Genomic DNA, 26,223 nt, shown 5'->3' with positions numbered 1-26,223 from the left:
CTGGGAAACGGGCTCAGCTCCCCAGCACCAGGGCTGCTCCTGCCTTGCTCCTTCCCCCAGCTGAGCCTTCCCCACCAGCTCCAAAAGGGGAAACTGAGGCTCAGCAGAGATGCAGCAACACAAGGAAGCGCTGAGACGCGTCCCCCCTAACCCAGGGCTACCCCTCACCCCCCCTCCAACAGCCAGGGGTCAGCAGGGGCTGCCCTCTAGAAACGCAGCGTCTGGATGCCAACAGCGAGCCAAGAAACGTGACGTTGATGCTGGCGAAGCGTCCTTAAACAGAACCATCTGCGCCACTCTTTGTCACAACAGTAGGAGTTATAGATGAAGTGTCAGCCTGCGTGCTGGATTTCCTGGCTCCGCTTGCCACCACTCCCTTTCGCAGCCCAGCTCGAGCTCTGCTCGCTCCGTTCCCGAGCAGACGGAGGCTCAGTCTTCAGGGGCAGGAGGAAGCTGCTCGCATCCCGCCTGCCCTCCCACGGAGCGCTGCCAGCCTTTTGCCAGTTGTGCAGAGAGAGGCTGCTCGTGCTGCCGTGACACCCCGGGAGGGCCGAGCTGGGCTAGGTACGAGCACGCCCACCCACGCTGCCAGCACAGGGGACGCCCAGCTCCCCAGCCCCTCCGAGCTGGCCCCATCTCCGGGCTGCGGTTGGCGGGGGATCCTGCTCCGCGCAGCGCCTGTTTTGCGGACAGTCTGTTCTCCTCCCACCAGCGCTGGCTGCCTGCCCGCTGCTTGCTCCCGCAGAAGGCGTTGGTGCGCTGGGATCGGAGCTGCTCCCGCAGGTGCCTCGAAGCCACGGGGTCCCTCTCTGCGCCTGCCCGCGTTTGGGGAGCAGCCGCTCGCCTCAGCGCTGGGGCAGGAGGCGCCCGTCGAGGCTGGGGGGCTCACACAGCTCTGATTTTAGGGCAGAATGAGGAGTTCTTGGAGCGCTCTGCGGTGCTCCAGGGGACACTGGGTGGCCCAGGAAGGCTCCTGGGGTTACCGACGAAGAAGCTCAGGTGCCCCAGGTTGCCCTGGCGGATCGAGGAGTAGGTGCCTAGAGCGCAGTGGGAAAGCTCTAGGGCACACCGGGAAACCTCAGCGCACCCTCGAGCACACCGAGGTGCCACCGTGCAGCGGGTGCGTGCATGCTGCCTTTACCTCTCTGGGCATAAGGCAGCCGGTCAGCAAAGTCGGGTTTCGGGGCACTGCGGGAAACGTGGTTTCCCGTTGCCGCTCGGCTCCTGGGAACGGAGCCGCACGCGAATGAACGGCGTGATTGGCACGGGGAGCGCGGCTCTCGCTGCGTCCGCGCAGGCCCGAGGAGCCGCAGAGCGCCGCCTGCTGGTGGCACCGCGGCACTGCAGGCGCCGCACGGCCCCTCGCCGGCGCGCTCGCACGCATGCGCAGAGCCACGTGGAGCGCCCGGCCCCGCGGGAGCCGGGAGCGCGGAGCGGAGCGGGGAAGGGGCAGCGCGGCTCCGCCGTCCGTGGGCAGCGGGGGGTGAGGGCGGAGAGCTCCGAGGCGCTGCGTCAGTCAGATGCAGAGCGGAACGCGAAATGGCCGCCGGGAGAGGCGAAGCGGTACGTTGCCGGGGGCTCGGTGGGCGCGTAAACGGGAAAAGGGGAGCGGAAGAATCGGGAAATCGACTGGGGAAGAGCGTTGGGTTTTGCAGGACGGCAGCGGAGCTGCTCGCCCCGACGGCGTATGAGGACGGGGCATGGCGTCGGGGGGGGCTCTTTGCCCTCTTTTTTGTTGTTGTTGTTGCTCATGTAGCATTGTGGTTCTGTTGTAGCGTGCATCTGTGCTTTACAGGATGGATTGCCTGGTAGGGGGACTGGTGAGCTCTCAGCATTTGGCATCGCTGCAGCGTGAGTCTGGAAGCAGAGGGGTCTGGGGGGGGTGAGCGCAGGCTGGGGGGCACAGCAGAGCGGCTGCTGCTTCCACAAACAGCTCCCAGCAAGAAGGAACGCCTTTGGGGTAGAGGGTGTCAAATTGGGGTGGAAATCACGTGCAGAGGGGGACAGCAAGGGGTTGCTCGCCAGAGCGTATGCCACAGCATCATCCTCAGAACAAGCCCAGAAGGAGGAGTCCAGCCCTGGTTGCTTAGGGGGGGTAAATGGGCAGCACCAGGGGGCAATGCAAGGCTACGAGAGTGCCTGTGTCTTAATTCACACCAAGTTGCTTTGGGTGTTTGATAGAACGCGCTGCATAGCACGTAGGGTACCCCAGAGCCCATGGGAAGCAACAAGAGGCCACAAAGGAGCCTCTGGAGCACCCAAAGAATGCTGAGATGGTCTGGGAGTACACAAGGATGCCCTAAAGTCAGCCCCCAGAGCCCTCAAATCTCTCTTGAGGGTGGGGGCAAGCCAGTACCACCTGCAAGAGGTGCCAGATGCCATGCCCAGCCCTAGGGTTCCCCAAAGCCCACAGCTCCACACTGCTGGGGAGCCTGCAAACATTGAGGGGATGCAGGGTTCTGATGAAACGACGTTATTTTTTCAGGTATACTCCAAGGTTGGATGAGTCCAGGGCTCCCAGCTAAGCTCAGCCTCACTCTATAATGAATACACTCAGAGCAGGATTTGTGGCACAGTGCCTTCCTTGGAGCTCACATCCATTCTGCCGGGACAGGGCAGCCCAGTGCCAGGATAACAGGGGGATTTGTTCCATGAGGAGCTGCTGGAGCCTTGCCATGCAGGAGTTAAAGCTGAGCAGGAGAAAGCAGAAGAGAATAGGCCTGTAAATGCAAAGTGCCATTTATTATTATTTTTTCCGTGATGAAAATATTTAGTTTTAAAAAAACCGACAAAATGCTCAATATCATTTTCCCTTCCGAAACCCAACACCGAAGTGAAAGAAGCCACAAATACCCTAACGCTTTACGAATTGTCCATCTCCCCACCTTGCACGTAAGAGGCAAAAAACAGCAGCAGCTGCCCCGTGCACCTTGCTGCCAGCCCCATGCCGGCAATGGGGAAAGGGCACCTGGTTTGGGGTTAAGAAGGCAGTGCACTGCCTGAGAGTGAGTACCAGGCTTGCCCCCCACGAGAAGCATCCACCAGTCACTTGGCAAACGGCAAAGGGAAAACCAAAGTAATAAATCCATAACCAAGGAGGCCCAACCCCTCAGGAGGAGACAGGGCTGTAAGGCACAGTCAGCCCTGAAGGGATGGGGATGAATGCGTGGTGATGGCTCAGCCCTGATATCAACAGGGCCCTCGCCCTTCCTGAGGCAGGAGGGCGTGCAGCAACCTGGGCATGGGGTAAAGAGCGAGTGTGGAGGGCACAAAGCAGCCTTTGGAAAACCCTGAAACCTTGGGACAGAACATGAGGGGATTCAACCCCCCTCCCCCAGCAAGATCCAGGCCTGGCCCAGCCCCTCCGTGGCCTCCGCTGCCACCAAACCCACACAGTGCCAGGCCCCAGGCCTTGGCTTGGGATGCTGAGGGACAGCTGGAGGGGGGAAGCCTGCAGGCCAGAGGGGCCTCCAGGACTGCTGTGCCTGAGGCACAGTGAAACCAGGGATGGATTCTGCCTGAGGCTGGCACCAAACCTGCAAGGGGCCGAGCGAGGTGGAAGTGGAGCATCTGCTCTCTGCACACTCAGGCCTGCCTGCAGGAGGGACAGCAGAGCCCACCAGCTGCCCCAGGCCTTTCCCATCTGAGCTGGGAGCTCTGCCTGCACTCAGCAGATCAAGACAATGCATCAAACATCCAGTGCGTAAGAACAGGCTTTAAAGCAACCCAATTAACAAGAGCAGAACTAAAAATGACATGTCCCTCTTCTACCCACAGGCCAGCCAGGCCAAGGGAGAGTTCAGCACCCAGCTCAGCTCTAAGCAATACCACAGCCTTGTGGCACAGCACCCGCCATGGCTCAACACCCTGTGAGGTTTCTCCCCTCCTGGCAGCACTGATTTCCCTGCTCCATGCTCCTAGTCCAGCTGAGGACCCCCAGGAGCTGGCAAAGCGCCCACCCCACAGCCACTTGCCCATCCCCTGCCCCCATCTCATACACATACACCAGTGCACACACTTTGTTGTTTTGTTTTTTTTTTTTTTTAACCCAAGTGAACATGTTTCCAAAAAAAAAAAAAAAACCAAAAAAAAGAGAAAATTAACATAAGCAGCACATTTCCCAAGTGTCAAGAGCTCCAAGCTGGAGCAGAGGCCTAGGACACCCCCAGACCAACAGAAACAAAGCCCATGTTTGCTCAGGGGGGGGGCAGCTGATAAACGTTTCCAAGTGATGGTGCTTTGCCGGTGGGATGCGAGGTGAGAAGGGGCTGGGGAGAAGGAAGAAGGGCAGTTCTGTTGTGTACTGAAGGACAGGAAATGGTGACAGAGGCAGATGTACTGACACCAGGCAGTTGGCTCGGCCATCATATGGCAGCACGGGTGGGCGTGCTGGGCTGGTTCAACCTCAGTGTTCTGCACAGCCAGCCGGCAAAATCCACCTCCTCCACTTCAGAGCGCTTGATGAAGGTGTGATTCTGCAAGGGAAGCAAAGCAAGGTTAGGAAGGTACCTTGTTAGCGTGCAGCCAGGCACTCCCTGGAGCGAGGAGAGGCACTGGGTTTCCACATCCAGCAGCACAGCACAACCCACCCCTGGACCCTTCTCAGAGCTTTGGTGGGGTTGCACTGTTGGCTGGACCCCAGCAAGGACAGTGGAGCCACAGGGCCACAGCTTGGGCTGCTTCCAGGCCCAGACAGCAGATCTGGAGAGTAGTTCCTAACTTACTTAAAACCCAGCCACAGGGCTATAGAATCAGTGCATCTTGTGCCTGGCCATGAAGCAGTCAGGGCACACAGAAGAGTGGAGGTACAAAGCCTGCATGCTCTATCCCCAGAGCAAACCAAAATTCTATGGTGGAAACAGGACAAACCTGGTGTGGGTTCAGAGCTGCAGCTCCTGAGCTCAGCCCTGTCCAGTTTGCTCCTGGAGAGCAAACCCTAATCCCCCTCCAGCTGACATCCCTGGGGCAGGGAGGAGCAGAGGCACAGCAGGGTGGCCACAAAACAAGGACATGAGGATGTGGGCTGCTGCCTTTACAAGGGGCAGTGGGAGGCAGCCAGCTGTGGCTCAGCACTAGGCTGAGGAAGAAAAAGTGAGGTTCACAGGGATAAACAGCTCTTCTACCCTGCTCAAGAGGCAAAGGTTTGTCCCAGGCACCTTCACAGCCACAGAGAGGTGCTAGAGCCATTAGGTTCCCATCCTGGGCTCTGCTGGGGAAGGGCATCAGGCTCTCAGGGGTTAGATGACATCACTGCCTTTGAGTCAAAGGCAAGTGAGTCACTCCCTCTCCCAGGCTGGACTTGGTTCTCAGGCTCAGCCAGGGAAGTTTCCAGCCTTTAGAGCAAGGGGAGGCTGGAAGGGATGGGATGAGGCAGCAGCTTGCAGATCTGGTGCCACCCACTGTAGAAAGAAGATTGCTCTTCCCATTTACCATCAGCATCTTCAGATCTGCCCGTTCCGCTGGATTCTTAATTAAGCTGAAATGAGAAGAAAAAGAGCAAAAGCAGCACTGAGACACTTCCTGTAAGAAACTGCTTGTCTGTCTGGAGAGGTCTCCAGCTTCATTAAAACCACATTGCCTCCTGTCTCCTTTCCCCAGTAGACCAGCAGCATGGATGATGCTCACATAGTGCTGTCTGCAGCTCCAGCACCCTGGGCTCTAGGCAGAGCCATGAGATCCATCGCTTCTGGATTGCATAGACAAACTGTGTAACAATTTGCAGGGATCAGTGGTTTTGTAACATCCAGTCTTTGTTTTAGTGGAGATGGCAGCAGCATCCCCAGGCATGTCCCCAGTGTCAGAGGGTCTTGAAGTCAGTGTTTGTAGGGTGCCTGCAAGGTTGTGGGGTGAGCTGCAAAGCCTAACTACAAATAAACCACTTTTATTCCAGCCCTTTTCAAGGCTGAAGTTCCCAGCACAGTGCAGGACCTTGCTGCAGCCAAGCCAGAGCAGGGAGATTACCAACAGAGAACAGACAACCCTTATGCTGAACATTTTGGGTGGGGAGGCAGCTGCTGAGCTGCCAGTGAGCATACACAGGCCTCCACGTTCAGTCCCGAACAGAAATCCTTACCATTTATTTACAAACTCCTGGAAATCTTGTGTGAAAACTCCATTTGGCAACTTGGGAGGCGGCTGCAGAGAGGAAAAAGGGTTAATGGGTCAAAACGTAATGTCTTAGAGCACAGCTTTCTGCTAAGGTTTGTCCAAAACCATGCTCCTCCAAGCTGCTCCCTTTCCATTCTATCAGTGGCCAACAGGATTTTGGTGCAGTTTGGAGGGGCTCTGTTGAAGAGTCCCTGTCAAACAAAGGTTTTTGAGCCTACTCTGACCTGGCAGAGTGGACACAACACCAACCCAGGGGAGCAGAGCCTACAGGAATGCAATACTCGTGCAATACTCGTGCAATACTCACCTCATTAACTATGTAGTCCAGCAGTTCAAAGATGGCCATTGCAGGCCGGCTGTCCATTCCATGGCCTGTGTGGTTAAGATGAAAGAAATACTGGTGAGAAGCTGTTCAGACAGCAAAGGGCTTCACTTCATGCAAAGAAAATCCACACTGGGAGACTTTTGTCAGGAGAGGCAGAGGGCACCAACTTGGGAAACAAACCCACGGTTAAAAAAATCCCCCAGATCACCTCCTAAGCTCCCCATACAAGACCAGAATCCCACAGGCTCTCAATCACAAACCTCCACAGCAGGACTGGATTTTGCTACAGCACGGACATAGCTCCGTCTGCAGGAAAGAATGAGATGAGAGCCCTCCCTCCCACAACCTCACCTCCAACAGCTTTTGCTAACCCAGCCACACCGACAGGATCCATCCCCTTGCCCCCACGCCTGCGTGTTGCATCCAATGCATACGACAGCCCCTACCACTGATGGGGCGTCCTGGGGGCCTGGCCCGCGGCGAGACGCTGTGAGATTCTCCCTCTGCCCCGTCCACCACAGGACGGCCAAATATTGCTTCCAGTTCCTTGGAGTCTGGCGGGGGTATTGGGTACCTTCCGATAGACAGCTCCACCAGTGACAGACCCATGCTCCAGATGTCGGACTGGACTGAGTAATGAGTGCCCTGCAACCGCTCAGGCTGGAAGGAAAGAGCACAGACAACACATCGGTAAGAAGCAGTGGCAATCACGAACTGAAATTAAACACAGGAGAGCCCATGCCCTGGCCACCTCTCCATCTCAGCTCTCCACCCCTTCAGGGTAAGGGCTGGCTCTTGTAAGCCACATTACTTCCCTCACGGGGACAGCTCATATGGAAACCTGAAGCATCCTCTCTATGAGCAGGTGTCCTCCAAGCAGCCAAGACTCCTGATGCCTGCCAGAAGCACTAATGTCTGCAGAGGAAGCATTTATGGGGGGTGGGGGAGCTCCCAAGTGCAAAGGGGTGGTCACACGCTACAGCTGAGTAGCATTTGCAGTTGTTTATACTCACAAGTCCAGAGTATACAGTATTTCTCAGTGAGCTGAGATCTCAATTTAGTAGCCAAAAAAAAAAAAGTATTTTTTTTTCCCTGTTTATTTCTGTTAATATCTGAGGAGCAGAAAATCCTACTGTGATAAAACTGAAAGAAAATAATAAAAGTCAATGCAAGCCATCTATACTGGTAGCTTTGTGGGAGCTGTGCAGACCCAACAGCTGAGTGCAGAGGAGACATCACCCTTAAATACACCATCTAACTATAACTCTACTTAAATAACCATTCCCAAAATACAAGAGGAGCTCAGTCCTAAGTACAGAAGCACTGGCAGCCTCGCTAACAAAGCTACTGCCTGCTCACAGCTGCAGCCACACATGGTGTGGACAGCAGATCTTTGCTATCCAGCCAGAGGACAAGAACCAACCAGGGGGAAATTTCATGGTTACAGCAATCTGCTATCAGGACACAGGACAGAGCACAGAGTTTCATTGGGCAGGGGAGTCTGCATGATGCTGCCCACTGCACTGTGTCACTGCCACTGCACCAGGCTGGACAGAAACCATTAGCCAAAGTGTGTCACACAACCTGTGGTTTAGCACATCTGCAGCCCAAATGCCCTGTCCTGCAGCTAGGCTAACATGGATTATGACTTTCATTTAGAGACATAATCAGCTCTTTTTGCAGTTCTCTTGCAGTTTGGCTCTGTTTTCCATCAGTCTGCACCAAACCCACCTGCACTAGACTGGTTGACACCCCTGCCAGCAACTGCACATGGTTGAAGCAGCAGAGGAGGGAGGGTGTCAGCACAGGTGCCCTCTCCACACTGCCACAGTCAGTTTTGTGGACAAGCTTTGCATACAGAAAAAAGTTTTTGAACCCACGAACACTAGCTGAAACAGAATGGAAGCATCCATCGGATGGGAACATCTTCCCTTGCACATCTCTGTACTTGTTTCTGTTGCATGGAATGCTCCATGCCCCACGGTCCCAACCCTCAGCATGGAGCAGCAATAAGCACAAGTGATCAGGCAGTGCCCAAAGAGACCACAGTCCCAGAGAGGGCAGAAATGCAGAGGAGAATTGCAAACAGCTTGGACAGGACACTGACTCTGTACAAGTGGTTAACCCCACCTGCAGCCAAGCTGAACCCAAGGTGTAAAAACCCACTAAAAAGTTGAACTTACAGACATGTAGGATCGAGTTCCCACAAAAGAGTTTGCCATGGAGTCAATGAGCTGACCACTGACCCCAAAATCACACAGCTTAATCTCTCCTCGGGAGTTAACCAGGATGTTGGAAGGCTTCACATCTGACAACAGTGAGAGAGAAGAGTGTAAACATGGCCCTAGGTAAAACACAGGGCTCCTCCAGCACAGGCAGCTATTTTTAGGTTCCTCCTCTCACCTCTGTGCATGATTTGGTGCTTCTCTCTCAGATACGCCAAACCTCTCAGAACCTAGAAGGAAGCCAAAGACAGGATAAGAACTCAGAAGCAAAGTGCTTTGCCTTCAGTAAGAGACATTGCATAAACTTCAGTGCTGCCACACCGCAGCTCTGTGAGGAAAGCCTCCCTGGGGTGACTAAGCACTTCAAGTTTTGCAACTGATCACCGTGGATGGGAGTGAGCAGTGGCCACTGTTTAGATCCAAGTCTTGGGTTTATTGCCCAAGGAAGTTTCTGCCAAGTTGTTTCTGGAGGGGGCCACCACCAGGCAGTGCAACACCAGGGGTGGGAGCTATGGAGAGTGCTTGGGAAGCTGCTTCCCTGCTCCCATGTCACATACCACCACCTCCTGCACAAGTTCAGGATGGGAAAGTACATATGGAGAAATGAAGAAAGCTTCCTAGGGTTGCACAAGCATTTTCCCCAAAGCCTGCCCAGCAGATATTTTCTTGGAAGCCTGAAGAGCCAGAGTAACTCACCGCTATACTGACTTTCCCCAGTATTTCCTCGGGAATTCTTTTGGCTTCTTTCAGCACTTGATCCAGAGAGCCACCATCCTAAAAGTGAAAAAAAAAACAACAACAAAAAACACTGAGGTTATCAGCACAGCAACAGCAGCAGAGCAGCTGGCCATACAGACATACATGCCCATACTGGACAAGTGCTGTATGAGAGGTACACAGCATCCCAGCTCAGTGGTCTGCAGTAAATCAGTATCAAGCACACTCCTTCTACAGCAGAAAGAGATCTCTGATGATCAGAGCTCAAGCTTCCCACTGAAAACTACTTTAATCCTCTCAGCTCTATTTCTTGCTGTTAGTTTTTAGCTTCTATTCCCTCAGCACCAGACACAAAGGTGATGCTGCCAGCATCATTTTGGAGGAACGACAACACTTCTGACAGCGACAAGAAAAGATGCGCATTGCACTTGACAGTGAGCTCTGTGGAGTGGTGGGTTTACAACATTTCTGTTTGGCCAACCCCCAAACTTCTGCTTCCCAAAGAAAGTTGATGCCTGTCATTTAGATGCCTAAGTAGGAGCATGCAGCATCTAACCCAAGCTCAGCAGCCTTGCTGCATGCTATGCAGTCAGAGCAAGGAGCTACTGCACTGCCAGCAACGAGTGAGAGCACACTAACCCACTTCACCTGGATGTCATTGTCATGAAGATCCAGTTGGGAACACAGTACTGGGAGCAGCAGTTTGCAGAAGGAGGGGGGGGGGGATGTGGACTCACCATGTGCTCCATGCAGATGGAAATCTCTCCATCGCTGTAGAAGGCTCCATAGAAACCCACAATATATGGGGAATTGCACTCATGCAGCACCTGCAGCTCTCGGATAATCTGATTCCTGATGGCTGGTTTGATTTCTAAATGAATCAGCTGACAAGAAAAAAATAATGGAAAGGCAAGTCAGAAGTTGGATGCAGATCTGACTCAGCAATGTGAACGTTTTCACAAGCTTTGTAGGTGTTGTAAGAGCAGGTGCTCTGATATCAAGGAAGCCACAGCAAGTAAAAAAAACACGAGGCCTAGGCATGTGAAAGAGTAAGTGCCTTATTCCTTGGACTCCACACAGTCAGCTAACACAGCTGTGGGAAGGAAAGCCACCAAGTCCAGCAAATGTCATGGCAGGTTAGAAAGCAGCTGCTGTTACTATAAGCTCTAGGACACCCAAGCCCTAGTCTCTGCAGGAAACACAGCAGTGCTGCCCAATGCTGCAGGTTGCCCTGGCTCGCCTTGGCTCCAGTTTCTAAACACAGCACTCCCAACAATCTCAAAACCCCCTAGTTACACCTAACATTCCCCAAATAATACCGCAATGGAAGACTCACAGAGCTCAGCTCCAAGTGAAGCCACCTGGAAAACCTATTAGTTCACGATACCCACTAAGTCATCCCCACAGCAGGTGAGAACAGAGCCTTCCAAGGAAGCTGTCCTATCTATTAGCAATTGTACTGTTCTCACCGAGCACTGCCTTTTCTAATAGGCAGACAAAGCACCTCCTATTTCTCTATTACAAGACACTACAGTAAAAGGCATCTCCCATAAGCTGATCTCAGAGAGGAACGGCTGTCAAGACAGGTTCACAAGGCTGCCTGGAACTATTAAGCAGACAGCAAAGAATGTGTACATGCCCTCGTTAGCCATGACCCTCAGAAGACCCATTTCCTAGTGCTTTAGTGTTTCACCGCGTTCATTAAAAATAGCTTCGCTGGAAGAAGAACAAACTCATGCTCTCACACCAGGCGTTGCAAAACCCTGTGACCTGCTGCGGTGCAGACTTCCCCTCCCAGGAGATGACCCACAGCCGGGCAGTGCAGCCAGAAAGCTTACAGAAGTTAAGGGGAAAGAGGCTTTGTGAAGAGCCCAGTTTTGGGCACTGGTGCTGACTCAGACAGGTGCTTTGCATGCAGGTGGAGCAGTGCGGACAGCCTGGTTGGACCCTGCCCTCTGGCAAGGCATCTCCTGCCCCCTTACCTTCCGTGCCATGATGAGCCCTGAGGGTTTGTGTTGCACTTTGGTGACCACACCACCGTTGCCAGCCCCCAGCTCGGAGATCCGCTCGAAGTCGTCATCTTTCAGCTCTCCCACCTTGGCTTTCTGCGTGAGGAAAGCTTCCAGGCGCTTCTTCTGCTGCTCATCCAGCTCCAGCTCCTCGAGCTTCTTCTGAAGGTCCACCAGGTTAGCCCTGCAGGAGATGATGGGGGCATTAGTCAGAGGCCTGCAAAGGTCCAGAGAAAGAGCCTGTCCTCTGTTGGCAGGGGCAAAGCACAGCTCACAAAGGTTAGACAGCGAGGCACGGGGAAAAGAATCTCAACATTTTTTTGTGGGAACTGCGGAGAAGCAGAGGGAATAACAGAAGTCCCATCCCACACGTGCTCAGCCCAAGCCCCTGTACGGCTGGGGGACAGCCTCTCCTAACACAGGAAACCGTGCTTGCTCTTCTCTGTGAAGCACAAGAACGCCTCTCCACATGCCCACCAGCCCCCTGCTCCGCCACACCCCTTGCTACCCCAGATCCACAGCCGAGCACAAAGGGGGGTCTGTGTTCCCCAACACCTGCTCAGCACACGCTCCAGCCGCCCTCTACCATCTGCTGCCCCATCCCCATCCCCCTCCCCCCCTCCCCGCACCCGGGGCAGGGCATCAGGAAGGGCTCCCCGCACCCCTTCTGCCCGGCTCTGCCTCCCCCCATGACCTAGCACCGAAGGCCTGAGGGCCCTGCTCCTCCTCGCCCCGATGACCGCCCCACGCCAACCCCAGATCCGCTCCTCGCCCTGCTCCCCCCGGCCTCACTCACACCCGGCCCTTCCCCAGCTCATCCCAGCCAAGCTGGGGGCAAGGCCGCTCCGCGCCCGGCCCCATCGCTTCCTCCCCGAGCCCACGGCCCTGTCCTCAGCAGCCCCCGGCTCCCCACGCAGACCCTCCGAAGGAAGACCCCATCCCAGCTTCCCCGGCTCCCCAGGCCCCGTTCCCGTCCCGCTCCGGTGCCCGGTTCCCCCGTTCTGCTTCCCAGGCCCGGCACCCAGCACCCCGAGCCCGACGCTCCCAACGCGGCAGGGACCGGACGAGCCCCACCGCCACTCACTCACTCTGCGGAGCCGCCGGGCCCGGGTCCCTCGGCGGGGCTGGGAGTGATGGTGAGGGCCGGCAGCACCGGCTTCCTCTTGGCCGGCATGGCCGGGCCGCGCCGCGCCTGCGGGCCGAGCGGGGCGGGGCATGGGGCGGGAGGGGGGCGGGGCCGGGAGGGGGAGGAACCGAGAGGGCGAGGGGAGGGGCGGGGCCTGGGGAACGGCCGCGTGGAGGACACCTCGCGCTGTCTCGCGAGAGCGGGCCGCGGAGAACGGGTTCGAGGCTCGCGCGGGAGCGCGGTGCTAGCGTGGCGGCGGGGCGGGGCCTGCGGGGATGCAGCGCCCCCTAGCGGTGCCCGCCGTGTCCCCCCGCGGCCGAACCCTCGGCCGTAATGAGAGCGGGGCCTTGGCAGCCTGGCGGGTCGCTTGGTGCCAGGGCCGTGGCAGGGCGGAGGCCGGCGGAGCGGCTGCCCTTTGCCCGGAGCCAGCAGTTCCCATCTCCACCGCGGGGCCATAAAGTGCGGCGTGAAGGCGGTGCCCTCCCGCTTGCTGGTCCCTCCTGGACAGAGGGCGTTGTGCCGGAGATAAGCGCGACGTTGCACCCATGGCACACCACGGTCACAGGCCGCCTCGCTCACCATGCACGATGGAGAGGGGCGGGCCTGGCCCTGCCCTGTGTGAAGGGGACCCGCTGGGTGGGTTCCACTGGGATCTGGCCAAGCCCATCCAGAACCCAACCCCCCAGCGTTCACCCAGCGGGAATGTGGGGTATTCAACATCCTCACCAGAGGGCGAGGGATACGGCAGCCAGTGAGCCCCGGCCTTCGTGCCTTCAGTCCCCAGGGAAACTGAGGCACAGAAGGCGCAGGCGGCAGCTGGGCCAGGCCTGGGCATGAGGATCAGTGGGGATCGACGTGGGTTGTGGAGAAGCAGCAAGTGGTAGAATCCAAGTCAACGTCTTCCCCAGATGTTCTCAACACTTATAGGATGTGATTAATGCTGATACGCTTATCTGAAAAAAAAAAAAAAAGAGAAATTACCCCTGAAGTGGGTGAAAGTTCATGGGCAGTTGCGGAGCCTGGACTTCGCCCATCAGCCCAGGCCCTTCCTGCCCCGCTCCGCAGAGGAGGACAAAAACATTTGGCTAATGAGTTACGGAGCGCCGTGGGCCTTCCCTCTGCCATCGCGTACCGCCGGCCCCAATCAGGACACAGGAGATTTTGCAATCTTGGACACTATTTATGTGCTGTTGGAGTTTAAACTTTGCCACTGAGGTCAGGGCATCGCAGAGGAGGAGGTGGCCAGGCTCAGTGTCCTGCGTACCAAGGGAGTTCAGAGGCCAGGACGGATCTGCGGGCCCCCTGCTAGAGCTGGGATCTCACACAGGTACGTCCTGGCTGCCAGTGCTCAGCAGGGCCCTGTTGTCAGCAATGGGGCTGCTGGTGTCACTGGAAGGACCAGGGGTAGAGAATAAGGTGCAGTTACCCCCCTTTTCCCAAGCTGGCTGGCCAAATGTCATGTTAATGACAGCCAACCTCAAACCCAGCTCAAAGAACTCTTGAGTCAGCGCTCCTCAGACTGGGAGGCTGGTTAGTTGGTGGGCTGGGTGGTTGGGTAGGAGGTTAGGAGAGGGGTCAGTTGGTCAGTGGGTTGGTGGTTTGGTCAATCAGTTTGTCAGTTGGCCAGCAGCTTGGCTGTTTGATCTACCTCTCCATTGATTCCTTGATTTTGCTGGTGCCTTAGGCAGTAGCTTGGCTGTTTGATCTGTCTTTTGGTCACTTCCTTGATTTTGCTGGTTACTTGGCCAACAGCTGGGCTGTTCGATCTGTCTTTTGGCCAGTTTCTTGATTTTGCTAGTCAGCTGGCCAACTGCTTGGTTTTCTTGGAGTCTGGACTGCGGGACTGGAGAAGCAGTGGGAGCCCCTCCTTGGGGCTGGCAGGTGGCAGCAGCCTCCTCCCTTCCATTTGCCGCACTAAATGATTAACCTAATCTTCCTAGCGGTCACACATGCCGGACAGGGCCAGACAGGAGAACTGAGCTGAGGAATGGGTCTGGGTGCTCCTCCTTGTAGGGTTGGGACAGCTGGGTGCCCTCAGGGAGCCCCTGCTGCTGGAGGAAAATGGAGGATTTGGGAGTTACAGCGGCTGGAAGCAAGCAGAGAGGGGACACTGCCACGTCCCTGACCACCTCCTGTGTGTGTGCAAACCATACATGTGCTCTCCCTCCTGTGTGCAGGCATGTAGGGCTTGGCCAGGTGCGCTCACATGCTCCAATACAGGTTGCAACGTGTGCACATGTGCACGTTCATACCCGTGTCTCACATGTGGATGCACATGTGCACATATAGATTGCATGGTCATATCCCTGCATACGTGTCAGCGTGGCCACACACACACACAGCTGTGTGTGCATCTACACGATCACGCACACGTTTGCACACACATGCATGTGACACTTGTGTAGATATACCTCCTCGTGGTCCCACACTTGTCCCCGTGCTCCTTGCTCCCTCTCACCAAGCTGCCCCATGCTTCAGGGTGCCCCAGAGCTGTGAAACTTGGGGGAGAGGCACGGGGACAATCATGGGGATGGGGTCTGACCTTGCCTCCTTGCAGCCATGGCCTCCACTGTGGGCGGCCTCGACAGCATCGACCTGCTGGACCTCCTCTTTGACCGCCAGGATGGAATCCTCCGTGGTGTGGAGCTGGGGACGACATCCCCAGGCACCTGGCACGAGGATGGGGTGAGCCCTCAGGGTTGAGGGGTGGCCCTGCCTTACAGGGACACCGTGCAGTGCTGTCCTGTGGCAGAGGCATCTCCTGCGGGAGCCCAGCGGTGATGGTGACAGGCATCTGTATCCCCACAGCGTGCCCAGGATGGCGAGGATTTCCTCAGCTCCATTCTGGGCTCTGGAGACTCAACATCAGACTCCCCCAGCTGGTCCCCAGGTGTCAGCGACAGTGGAGTCTCTGAGGACCCCCCCTCTGATCAACTCGACAGCCCCCCAGGGTGCTGTGATGGAGGGCTCAGCGAAGCCCCATACGCCTTTGCCAACTCCTGCCAGGTTCTGACACACCCTGGGGGCACCAGAGCCCCCCACTCTGAGGTCTCCATTGACCTGGGTGAGCCATGGGGACAGACTGGGTGGAGGACAGGGCTGGAAGCACTGGGAGGCTGGGGGGGACACTGGGGGAGCTGAGGGGTAGTGTGGGAAGTTAAGGGAGCTAGGTGGGATGGAGGGGTTGGGTAAACTGGAAGAATGGAGAGGTATGGGGCACAGAAGGGAAGCAGGGGGATGTCAGGGGACCAAGGACATGACACAACTGACATCCCTCGCTCATCCCTCACCTAGATATGTGGAACCCTGGCTTCTTCCTGGAGGAGGGCTGGGGCCTGTCGACGGTCCCTGCTCCTGCATCCTGTACCCTCACTGTCAAGGACCTGCTGCTCTCGGGCAGCTCTGATGCTGTGAGTCCTCACCACTGCGTTCCCCATCCCTCCTTGTGCCCAGCCCTGTCCCTTCCTAGATGCCATCCTCAATCCTCAAGCGTGGTCCCATCCCCATCCCTGTACTTTCCCCATCCTTTCTTGTCCCTATCCTTGTCTCTCTCCTTGGACCTTTGTCCCTTCCCTCCCTTCTTATCCCTGCCATTTCTTGGACCATGATCCCATTCCCACCCTCATCCCTCCCAGCCTCTCCCCCACTTATTTCCCTTCCTGAACCACAGTCTTGTTCCTGTCCCTTCCTGGATGTCATCCTCAACCATGGTCCCCACCTGTGGTACTCTGGGGCAGGCGTGGGGTGAGCCTGCAGCCCAGGATCATCACCTGCCCATGGTTTCACAGCAGCCGCAGGTGCCCAGCTCCCTGCTGAGGCAGGGCCAGGGGCAGTTCCAGGAGCTCGTGCTGACAGAGGATGAGAAGAAGCTGCTGGCAAAGGAGGGGGTGTCCCTGCCCACACAGCTGCCCCTCACCAAGGTGAGTCCCGTGGTACCTGAGGTGGAGCAAGAGGACACTGTGCTGGGGTCTTGGCTGCCCTAATCCCCCCATTTCCTCAGTATGAGGAGCGGGTGCTGAAGAAGATCCGGAGGAAGATCAGAAACAAGCAGTCAGCTCAGGAGAGCCGCAAGAAGAAGAAGGAGTATATCGACGGGCTGGAGAGTCGGTATGGCTGCTGAGCCCCTGCCCCGGGCTGGCTGGCGATAGGCACGCTGCTTGGCTCCCCTCAGACCTCACGTCCCTCTCCCTGTCCCCCAGGATGTCAGCCTGCACGGCTCAAAACCAGGAGCTGCAGAGGAAAGTCCTGCACCTAGAGAAGCAGAACTCGTAGGTGTCTCCAGTACAGACCAGGGACAAAGGGGCAGGTGAAGGGGTGGCTGAGACTCTGCTGGGAGGTGGATCCCAGACCTTGGGGTTCTCATGCACTCTCTCTGTCCCCAGGTCTCTCCTGGAGCAGCTGAAGAAGCTCCAGGCCATGGTGGTGCAGTCAAGCAACAAGGCAGCACAGACGGGGACTTGCATCGCGGTGCGTGGACCCCCGTGCTCCTCGTCCCCATTCTCTGCCCCCAATCTCCTCCAGGGCTCCTTGCTCCAAGGGAGCAAGAAATCAATGGAGGCATGCTGGCAAGGTTGGATGGAGGGGTGGATGTGCTGATGTGGAGGGATACATACTCCAGGGTTGGATGGATGGAAGAAGGGATGGACGTGTGTGAAGAAGGGTGGATGGGTGGATGGACACCGTCCTGCCAGGGGCACGTGGGCAGCAAGAAATGGAGGGACGCAGCCCTCATTCTGCCACCAGCCCCCTCTCTGGGAGCCATGTTGCAGAGCCTGGTCCTCCTCCAGCACCGCACACGGTAACACCACCCCTGTGCCCCCAGGTCCTGCTGCTCTCCTTCGCTCTCATTGTCTTCCCCTCCATCAGCCCTTTCGCCTCTAGGAAGGCTGAGACAGGTGGTGACTTTGGACCGGTGCGAGGTAAGGAGGGCGGGGGGGGACCATGCTAGGGCTGCACGGAGGGCACTGCTGCCAGCCCTGACTCTCCTTTGTGCTCAGTTTTCTCCAGGTCCCTGCATAACACAGCTGCCTCCCGTGTGGCTTACGCACAGCCCCGAGCCGGGGACGAGAAGCCCCCAGAGCCACTGTGGTCAAAGCAGCAGGATGAAACCGAGACACTGCACAAAGCCTTCGGTAGTAGCTCCTTCACTCCACGCCTCGACAAAGCTCCCCCCAGAAACAGCACGCCACCACTTCCCTCAGAGGGGCTGAGCCAGAGCGATGGGGACCAAGCTGCCACCGCACTGGGGGATGGCACTGCACTGCACCACAGCCTGACATCGCTCGCTTGGACCGAAGCTGAACACAGCAGGCCCACGGTGCTGGAGCCAGCTGAGGAGCTTTAAGCAGCACCCAGGGACTGCAGGGGATGCAACGGGGTGGTTCAGCACCCCAACAGCTATAAGACAGACCCTTGGGGTCCCTCTCCAGACATGGACAGATGCTGGATCATCTTGGCTTTGCTTTTATCTGCGAACTGGGAAGAGGAGACTAGTTCCTATTGGCCTAACCAGGAGGGAAGGAAGGGGCTGCCCCTGCTTGCTGGGTACAGCAGGAATTGGAGAAGGGACATGGGTTCAGTCAAGATAGGGGTGGGGGTACCAGAGGAGCCCTGGTCTGGCTGGTTGTTGACATTGCAGCTTGGTGGTTTTTTTCTCTCTCTTTTTTTTTTTTAAAATAAAAAACGAACCAAACTTCATTTTCATCTCTAAATAAAAAAGTATTTTGGAAAAAAGAAAAAAAAAAAATCACCTGCCTTAGTTTAACACAGGGTGATTCATAAGGTTTCAAAGGTACCTTGGCTGTTAGGTTCAAGAGCTCCCTGGCTCACGAGGTGACAGCAGAGCTGGGGACCTTGACCAGACCCTGCCCAGGCTGCTCAAGGAGCCACGAGCATGGCAGGAGGCAGAGGGACCAGAACACCATCCCACCACCGCCCAGCCCTGGCTTTATCTGAGACAGCAACAGCTGCCTGATTCTGTTGTGTCACTCCCCCAGGATTACCTACCCAACACCGAGCGCCCTTGTCCCTGGGCCCTCTGAGGTCTGCAGGGCACAGCTGGGCTCTGAAACCTTCTCTTTACAGATAAGGAATTGTATGGAGCAGGGGACATTCTTGCCGAGCTGGCAGGTGCAGCTGCCCAGACATACACGATTCAAGTGTTTTTAATACTTACATAAAAAAGAGACAATGCTTAAGGATATAAAAAAAAGTCGGTAGGAAAAGTGGCACAGACAAATGTCTAGTCAGACAGGGAACAGTCTGGGTCAGGTGAGGAGAGGCTCTACCTTCATCTTCTTTGTCAGTGGTGGTCCTGTGTCCGGACTGGGACACTCCTGCTTCAGACTGTCACGGTGCTCCACCAGCGTGGTCCCAAGGTCGGGGCACTGCCCAGCTGTTCCATTACGCTGGGAAAAGGGCTCCTCCTTGAGCAGCCCGTGAGCCTTGGGCTTAAATTTATAGAGCTGTTCAGGCTCGGCAGAGTCAGCACTTTCCACCACCACCGGCCCTGTCCACTCTGGGACTTCCAGCCCCAGGTGCTTCATCAGTTTTGTCATGACATCATCGACGTAAGCATGAATGCGCAGGTCGGCCTGTCTGTCCTGGGGTAAGCAAGGACAAATGTGGCATTAGGGGGACAAACACGATGTACAGGAACAAATGTCTGTTCCCAGGGAGTGCCTGGGGACAGGGACTGGGCAATGGCTCAGCTGCACGCAGACTCCAGGGCTCCTGCCCCTGGGACATCGTCCATGAAGGAACACATACTGAGACCGTGACCCCAGCTGACACTGCTCCCTGGCTATGCTGCTGGGGCTGTATCCAGGTGTGAACAGGCAGTCTCCACCTTTAAATATAGCCCAGCAAAGCAGACATGGATGCAAAGCCAGGCTAGCAAGCTGAGGTCAGAGTAGGACAAGGACAATGGAGCTCTAGCAAATGTCAGAATATGCCCAGCTCTGGTTATTCAAAAGATGCCTGACAATTAGGGCACCAAAACTAGGGCTAAACACGAATGAAACTCCCTTGTATCGTGGCACAGGTTATGTGTGTGCAGTTATTTAATTGGACACAATTCACCAGAGCATACACTGGGCTTTGTACTTGGTTTTTATCATGCTCTTAATGTATACCTTCCATTTCTAGGTGTTTATTGGGAGTTGGAAGTTTAAACACTCTGTCAATGGAAGCCCAGCCTGACACTTCAGTATGGCTGCTTGGGAGGGGATGACATGCAGGGAGCAAGTGATGGGGCTGAAACAAATGAAGGGAAAGAAGCAGGGCAGAGCAGCAAGGATGCTCTCACTCACATGCTTGGTTGCTTGCAGGTTGACTATGACCAGCTTCCCTCCTCTTTTCTTTGTGATCAGTGGGAGATTGCCACTGGGTTTGATCTGCAGAGAGGTCCCCAGTGTAACAGAAAGATCGGCTTTCCTGTAAGGAGGAGATAAAACATCCAGGGCAAAGAACAACAAAAAAAAAAATACCATGGTCATTTGCGGACTGCTCCAGCCTGGACTCTACAAGCTTCCAAGCTGGGAAGCAAAGCTGTGGCCAGAACTTGCAGTACTTTTCCTTGGTCACTTTCTGGGGAAAGAACTAGGTGTTGCTGTCCTATGGATACTGCCTCAGGTCTGCAAGGTGCTTACACATGAACAAATCCATGCAGAGTCAGCCTGAGGGCTGCTGTGGTACTGGCAGAATGCAGAGGGCACGGGCACCCCCCTGGGTCACTGCAAGCTGCAGCAATCAGCAGCCACCATGGCTTGAAAAATCTAAATGTGGTACCTGCAGGCTTCATCTGCCAGGGTGAGGTCGCGGTCAGGCAGGGAATCTTCCCAGTCCAGAATAGTGTCTCTTAACTTCCCTCTAGAAGACACACAAGGACCACGGTTACTCTGCCAGGCAGGAATGGTCAGCAGAGAGGGCTGGGAGAGAGGTGACAGCTCCATGACCAAGACCCCTGTCACACCTCCTCAGCCCAGCGCTGCAAAGCTACAGGAGAGAGCCCAGAGCAGCTGTGAGGACTCACTAGTAGGCAAAGGAAGAAACATAATTCACCTGCATGAGGCATTTTGTGGATGGTGCTGTGAAGCCACCAAAAGCCATCAAAGCTCCTCTCTCGCTGCTTCTGTTCATTGCTGGTGTGCACCTTTACCTCCCCAGCTTCAAAGGTGCATCAGCACAGCTCTGCCTCGCACCCCGGAGCCCCCCACCTTCCAGCTCAAACTCTGCTGTACACAGAGGGAGAGTGTCTGGATGTCACATCGTATCAGTGCCCCTCCAGCCGTGGAGCTAAAGAGCTGAGGACGCTGCCTACACTTCCCTACAGGAGATCTGCAGCATCAGGGCAGTGCAAGGGCTGCATCCTGTTGGAGGGGAAGGGCCATCTCTAAAGCTGCAGCCCTACAGCAGGGCATTCTCCAGCACTAGGACACGTTCAAATAATCAGCATGGGAAGACAACCAAGAGTAGGCTGCATGGCTAGGAACTCCTTAGAGGATGGGGCACTGGCCTCCTCTCCATGCATTTAAAGATGTCCTGTGCAGCTGCTGCTGCTGCTTATTCACCTGAACCTGAGGGACTGCTGGCTCAGCCCTGCCACACAAAGGCTGAACATCAAAATCATCCACTCTCCCAGGCACTCGGCTGTCCCCTCTCCATTGCACGGCACTCTGGGAGGCCCCATCCAGCACCTGCACTCCCACAGCTGCCCCAGCAGACGTACCTGCAGGCCCGTAGCCCTCGTGCTTTGGTGACGCTGCACAGCCTGCCCGTTGGCTTCAGCCCCATGCTGCCCACAACAGCATCCCGCACGTACTGCCTGCACACACAAGAGAGATGGTGCCATTCGGGGCAAAACACGCAGTGCAGCTCACAGCAGCCACGTGCAGGGAGGTGGCACAGCTGTGAAATGTCCCCACAACATGGCACGTTTCACATCATAGACACCTTGCACTGAAGGAAGCAGGTGATGGCTCAGAGCCACACGCAACGAGCTGAGCACCTAAGTCCTTCATCAACCTCAACCCACATCTCTACCCTGGTATTGCCTACAGCAATTTCCCTTTTAGGGAGCTCTGAACAACAGCTCCAGAGCCACAAAAGTCTGCTACAATCAGGATGGAAAACCCAGCCTGCAGCAACCTTCTCTTACCTCTCTAGCAGGCAGCCCTGCTTGCCACAATGAGCAGAGTGTTTCCCAGGCAACGGAGGTTTCTCAAAATGTTTATTTCCCACAATATGACAGGGATCACGATTCAGATGGGACAGATCTGTCCATGATTCCATGCACACTGCACTAGGGACCTGTCTGACAGGCAGCCCCAGGTCTGCGCAGGCCCTCCATCATTCCCCAGGACAGAAACAAAGCCCCCACCTGCTGCTGCCCACATACTTGCCACATTTCATGCACTCCTCCACAAACATGTTCCCGTGGAGCTCAGCCAACTTGTCCCTGTGGGAGAAATGGCAGAGATGAATGGAGACTCCCTAAAACGAGAGGGGCCATCGCATGCAGGGCATGTGGAGACCTGCTTGTGCATTTAACCCAAGAAATACTGTTCCAGGGTGGTTGGGGCAGAGCTGTCCCTCCTGTGGGGCAGGGGAGACCCAGAGGACATATTCAGACCCCGGGGAGAGGCCTTCTGCACCCAATCCACTTTCATCATGAGAGCACTATGCTGTGCTTGCCACAGCTGGAACCAAGGGGAAGGAGAGCATATTCTGGCAGTTTGATTTTAAATGCTTTCCTCCACAGCACTAGTTCTTTTTCTATTCTGACCCAGCCTCAGACATTCTTTGTGCCTACCAACAACCTGCACCTTTGCTTTTCTCAGCATTCAATGTTTTTCTCTTTGTCCTTGCAGAGTCCCAGCCCTTTGCCACCCTTTTGTCCGAAACTCCCCTCAAGCTCAGCACCAAACTCAAAGTGCTGAAGCTAATGGAAAACAAAGCCACACTCTTCCCACGTTCCTATGAGCCTCACAGTGACTGGAAACCTCCTCCAGGACTGACTCAATCCACAGCGTTGAACAGTTTTGGCCCCAACTGAGTGGCACTTTCTCAAGCACATGTTCCACTCAAGTGGAAGAGAAATGCTGAAGAAGAATGTGAGCCAGTGGCACCAGGCTGAAGGGAGCACAGATGTGTCGTGGTGATTATTTCCTATTCTTTATTCCAAGGTTGTTTAGTTTGAAAAGGCATATGCAGTGCCAGGAGCACGAACTAGGGCTCAGGGCTTTTAATAATAGGAAATATGGTCTTGAGGCAGCTCTCTGCTCAGACCATAAAGGCTGAAGCCATCTGAGAAATGCATTTTCTCCCAAGTCCCAGTCAGGCTCCTTATTCTCATCCTAACTTCCTTCACTCTGTTTTCTGACTTGAATTCAGCTGCTCTCCCTTTCTCCTCCAGGCAGCTCCAAACAGTTTGGATTATGAGATAATTACCTGCTGGTCTTAAGTCCTGGAAATGGGTTCTTATCACACCTGAAGTTTCTTGAAGGGAGAAGAGCCTGCTGCCACAAGTGCTGACAGAAAGGCAAGTTCCTTTGAGGACAACTTGGATAATAGCCACCACGCTGCTAAACACGCTTCAGCTCCACCCAAGCAGAGAGGGGAGATCCCTTACCCTTGGCTCCCACATGTCACAGCTCCCCACAGAGGGAACACTGCTATGTAGGATCCCTGACTGCACTGCAGCTGGCAAAAAGATCAGAGACTGCAGCCAGCATGTTAGATCAGTTCCTACTGCAGCATTCCCTCTGCCCTGACGCTCTCACAGTTTTGTAAATTTATCTAGAAGCAAAGAACCTTTCAAGGCTATCTTTGGCCAGGGCACGGTTTCATCACTGCGGCAGCACCAACTTTTAATTGTCTTCTCTTGTGAAACCCAGTTTAAGCAAACCCTAAAACAGCACTTCTAGCAATGCTGGCATCTCTGCAGGAGCAGTTTCCGATGCTCCCACCCTCCCTTCTGTCCATTCAGCTGTGTGCAGAGGAAGGGAAAAGGACCATGTGTCCTGAGCTGCGATCTGAGCGCAGTTTGCAGGAGCACATGGAGCTGATGTCTCCTGTTACCCAGACATTTGCATAGCATGGCTGGGCTGCCCACTGCCAGCTACACCTGCATCACTGACAGGCAGCAACACACAACAGCCCAGTGTCACAGCCTGACTGTCCTACCTGGCAGCTTCTGGGTGTACTTCTAAAGAGTATCAAGTGACACTGACTTAATTTCATCACCCTCCGAAGCATTTTCATAACCTCTCTTCTTTAAATTCAAGCAGGTCTGTGTACCTCTTTCCACACCAGTGCATTCCCTTTTCCACTATCCACACCAGCAGGCACACAGCTTCTAAGTTATCTCTGAAACTCAATCCCCAGCATAAAGAGAGAACTGGCAGGTGAATTTTGTCAGGGATGTTTGCAGACGCTTGCACACGAGGCCACGCTAATCAGGTAGGGAGAACAGTCATGCATGTTTTGGCAGCTGGGACAGACAAAAGAGACCTGGAGGCAGAGTGGGAGAGGCAGTACCGTGGGAATCCTGAGCGCACATGAAGGCCATCCACATTCTGGCTGACCAGGAATTTCAGGATGCCGACTCTCTGCAGCCCCAGAAGTGCCATGTGAGTCTTGGAGGGCCTGGCGTTCTCAAAAGTGGTGTCAAATTTTGGGGAGAGCCCCTTCTCTTCCATAGTCCAGACACCATTGGGCCCCCTGCAGCAATGGGGATAGAAGAAGCAATAACTTAGATCCCAGGCTTTGCTAAGTTGCTTGTAAATTCATCCCAAGCCCTGTGAGTGCAAGCAAGGCACTGCTAAATGAAGGCCACACATTACCAGAGATTTTTGTTCAGAATGCATGTAGGGCTTCTGAGGGTACAGTTTAACATCAAACCAGTGTGCAAGACGGGAAGGATAGTTTCAGCTGGATACAGGACAAGACAAGAGTGGACAGGACATGACAGGATGGCACAGGTCTCCCTGCAGGCAGGATAGCTCACAGGAAACCCAGTCAAGATTGAAGATGGACTCAGAGGAGGTGCTTTCCCCCCACAACCTTTGTCTGCTGCCCACTGTCTTTACCTGAAGTCAGGAATCCCCGAGGCAGTGCTGATGCCAGCCCCTGTGTGGAACACCACATTGGAAGAACTCCTTATCAAGTCTGCCAGCTCGCACACCTTCCTCTCCAGCTCTTCTGGTGGGTCAAAAATCTGAGCAGAAGAGACAAATCCCCGCAGGAATGGGGATATGGGTCCTACGTGCCTCCTGGCAGGCACAGAGAGCCAGCAAACCACACTTCTGTCTTATCCACAATGAAAACCTCACGAGAGAAAGGAGGCTTCACATTGCTTAATGACAAATGCATGCAACGAGGGAAACAGCACTGCATAGACCATCCCCACACGAGTTAAAGGCTTAAAAAAAAAAACAGGATGGGGGACATGGGTGGATGGGATTATGGGCCCATCCTCTTTTTTGGCACAGCACAGTATTTCATTTCCATGGGATAGTTCTTTGGCCCGGCCTCCCAGGAACAGGGATTCCGACCCTTGCATGGCCCCATAAGCTCAACCCAAACCTTTTCTTAAGCTTCGTGAGCACGGATGGGGGACAGGGATGGGGTCACTCCAGTAGGAATCCAGCAGTGCCCACCTGCCCCCCCCCCCCCTTCGCACTGTCACAAGGCAAAAGCGGTGGCAGTGAGGGTGTCCCCGCAGAGGGATGGGAAAACAAATGGGCGCCTGGGCGGGGGGGTCCTAGCAGGGTAAAGAACCGGCCCTGAGGAGCAAAGCCACGCTGAGGGACACAAAGGGAAGCACAGGGTGGGAGCGGACACAAAGCAGGAGGAAGAAGGGAACGAGGACGGCGAGCTACGAGGCTGGGACCGGGGCACCCAAGGGCCCCGCGGTACCGGGGGTTCCCAGGGGGCACAAGGCCCCGTTGCTACGGAGACTTCACCGGACTCAGGCCATGCCAGGCGACCCCGCCGCGCCGTGCTCACCTCGGGGAGACCGCACTTGCCCTTATCCGAGTAGGGCGAGAGCCCGGCCGCGTAATTCACCGCCATGGCCCGCCCCGGCCACCGGAGAGCTCATTGTTGTCGGTCTGCGAGCGGGCGGAAGCGCGCAGGGAGGCCGCGGCATCACGACGCATGCGCAAACTACCACCTAGAGGAGGCCGCGGCACCAGTACGCATGCGCAATCCTCCCCACAGAGAAGGCCTCGCTGCCATCTTTGTGCCTGGCAATGGAGGACGTCTGCCCTCACCTTGCCAAGATTCATCCCCAATAAAACACAGCCCTGGGAGGGGAAGAAGACACGGGGTGCTGCCAAGGGATTGGCAGGAAAGGGTGTTCTATGCCAAATGGTGTTATGCAAAGAGGTGCCATGCAAGCGGGTGCCCCACAAAGGCAGGGAGTGTCAGCTGTGCTGGTCCCAGCCATGTCCTATACTGCCTGCAGCCCTAGATCCCCAACAGGCCTCGGGAGGCAGGTCATAGAATGGCTTAGGTTGGAGAGGACCTTAAAGATAACCTACTTCCACCCTCCCTTCATTGGCCAGGGTTGCCAACCACTAGGTCAGGCTGCCCAGGATCCCACTCACCCTGGCATTGAACTCCTCCAGAGATGGGGCATCCACAATCTCTGGGCAACCTGTTCCAGTGCCTCACTGCCCTCTGAGTAAAAAATTTCTGCTTAACGTCTAA

At 55.5% G+C, this 26,223-nt stretch overlaps 3 protein-coding genes across 7 annotated transcripts; 1 reads left to right on the top strand and 2 right to left on the bottom strand.

Moving 5' to 3' along the window:
• CREB3L3 (cAMP responsive element binding protein 3 like 3) lies at positions 1,393–18,157 on the top strand. Of its 4 annotated transcripts, none has more exons than XM_021378558.1 (10): positions 1,393–1,563; positions 15,068–15,195; positions 15,319–15,574; positions 15,805–15,920; positions 16,299–16,430; positions 16,511–16,617; positions 16,710–16,778; positions 16,893–16,977; positions 17,333–17,429; positions 17,508–18,157. In XM_021378558.1, exons 1-10 carry the CDS (start codon positions 1,521–1,523, stop codon positions 17,852–17,854), a joined length of 1,380 nt encoding a protein of 459 aa, XP_021234233.1. In that variant the 5' UTR covers positions 1,393–1,520; the 3' UTR covers positions 17,855–18,157. The 4 variants fall into 4 exon arrangements, 2 of the variants coding, with proteins under 2 accessions (XP_021234233.1, XP_021234232.1); XM_021378557.1 differs by lacking the exon at positions 1,393–1,563 and adding an exon at positions 12,629–13,837; XR_002433009.1 differs by lacking the exons at positions 15,068–15,195; positions 15,319–15,574; positions 15,805–15,920; ... (4 more) ...; positions 17,333–17,429; positions 17,508–18,157 and adding exons at positions 1,776–1,851; positions 2,486–4,103 and having other exon boundaries at positions 1,421–1,563.
• On the bottom strand, positions 4,103–12,602 carry MAP2K2 (mitogen-activated protein kinase kinase 2). 2 transcript variants are annotated; one of them, XM_021378560.1, is made up of 11 exons: positions 12,473–12,558; positions 11,358–11,568; positions 10,113–10,259; positions 9,355–9,432; positions 8,837–8,888; positions 8,617–8,741; positions 6,880–7,093; positions 6,416–6,480; positions 6,074–6,135; positions 5,431–5,476; positions 4,103–4,475 (listed from the first exon to the last, which is right to left on the bottom strand). In XM_021378560.1, the coding sequence occupies exons 1-11, from the start codon at positions 12,556–12,558 to the stop codon at positions 4,365–4,367; spliced, it is 1,197 nt and encodes a 398-aa protein (XP_021234235.1). In that variant the 3' UTR covers positions 4,103–4,364. The 2 variants fall into 2 exon arrangements, with proteins under 2 accessions (XP_021234235.1, XP_021234234.1); XM_021378559.1 differs by lacking the exon at positions 4,103–4,475 and having other exon boundaries at positions 4,752–5,476; positions 12,473–12,602.
• SIRT6 (sirtuin 6) lies at positions 18,657–25,676 on the bottom strand. The gene is made up of 8 exons (XM_021378561.1): positions 25,519–25,676; positions 24,600–24,727; positions 24,049–24,231; positions 21,908–21,967; positions 21,239–21,334; positions 20,299–20,379; positions 19,821–19,944; positions 18,657–19,112 (listed from the first exon to the last, which is right to left on the bottom strand). The coding sequence occupies exons 1-8, from the start codon at positions 25,582–25,584 to the stop codon at positions 18,777–18,779; spliced, it is 1,074 nt and encodes a 357-aa protein (XP_021234236.1). The 5' UTR covers positions 25,585–25,676; the 3' UTR covers positions 18,657–18,776.

The sequence above is a fragment of the Numida meleagris genome, chromosome 27, assembly GCF_002078875.1.
Source record: "Numida meleagris isolate 19003 breed g44 Domestic line chromosome 27, NumMel1.0, whole genome shotgun sequence".
Lineage (NCBI taxonomy): Eukaryota > Metazoa > Chordata > Aves > Galliformes > Numididae > Numida > Numida meleagris.
The sequence above is the reverse complement of the archived record's forward strand: the minus strand, read 5'-3'. Positions and strand labels throughout refer to the sequence as shown.

What these genes read in the sequence shown, in the direction of transcription:
- MAP2K2 (XM_021378559.1), bottom strand. Translation starts at nt 12,558, where the DNA reads ATGCCGGCCAAGAGGAAGCCGGTGCTGCCGGCCCTCACCATCACTCCC. An exon ending in GAACTCGATCCTACATGTCT is followed by an intron (nt 7,094 to 8,616) that starts GTAAGTTCAACT and finishes CTTTCCTTCCAG; the next exon opens with CCTGAGCGGTTGCAGGGCAC. An exon ending in CCCAGGACGCCCCATCAGTG is followed by an intron (nt 6,481 to 6,879) that starts GTAGGGGCTGTC and finishes TTAACCACACAG; the next exon opens with GCCATGGAATGGACAGCCGG.
- CREB3L3 (XM_021378557.1), top strand. Translation starts at nt 13,693, where the DNA reads ATGTGCTGTTGGAGTTTAAACTTTGCCACTGAGGTCAGGGCATCGCAG. An exon ending in GCACCTGGCACGAGGATGGG is followed by an intron (nt 15,196 to 15,318) that starts GTGAGCCCTCAG and finishes GTATCCCCACAG; the next exon opens with CGTGCCCAGGATGGCGAGGA. An exon ending in AGACGGGGACTTGCATCGCG is followed by an intron (nt 16,978 to 17,332) that starts GTGCGTGGACCC and finishes CTGTGCCCCCAG; the next exon opens with GTCCTGCTGCTCTCCTTCGC.
- SIRT6 (XM_021378561.1), bottom strand. Translation starts at nt 25,584, where the DNA reads ATGGCGGTGAATTACGCGGCCGGGCTCTCGCCCTACTCGGATAAGGGC. An exon ending in TCGGGGATTCCTGACTTCAG is followed by an intron (nt 24,232 to 24,599) that starts GTAAAGACAGTG and finishes CCATTGCTGCAG; the next exon opens with GGGGCCCAATGGTGTCTGGA. An exon ending in ACCTGCAAGCAACCAAGCAT is followed by an intron (nt 19,113 to 19,820) that starts GTGAGTGAGAGC and finishes TGCTTACCCCAG; the next exon opens with GACAGACAGGCCGACCTGCG.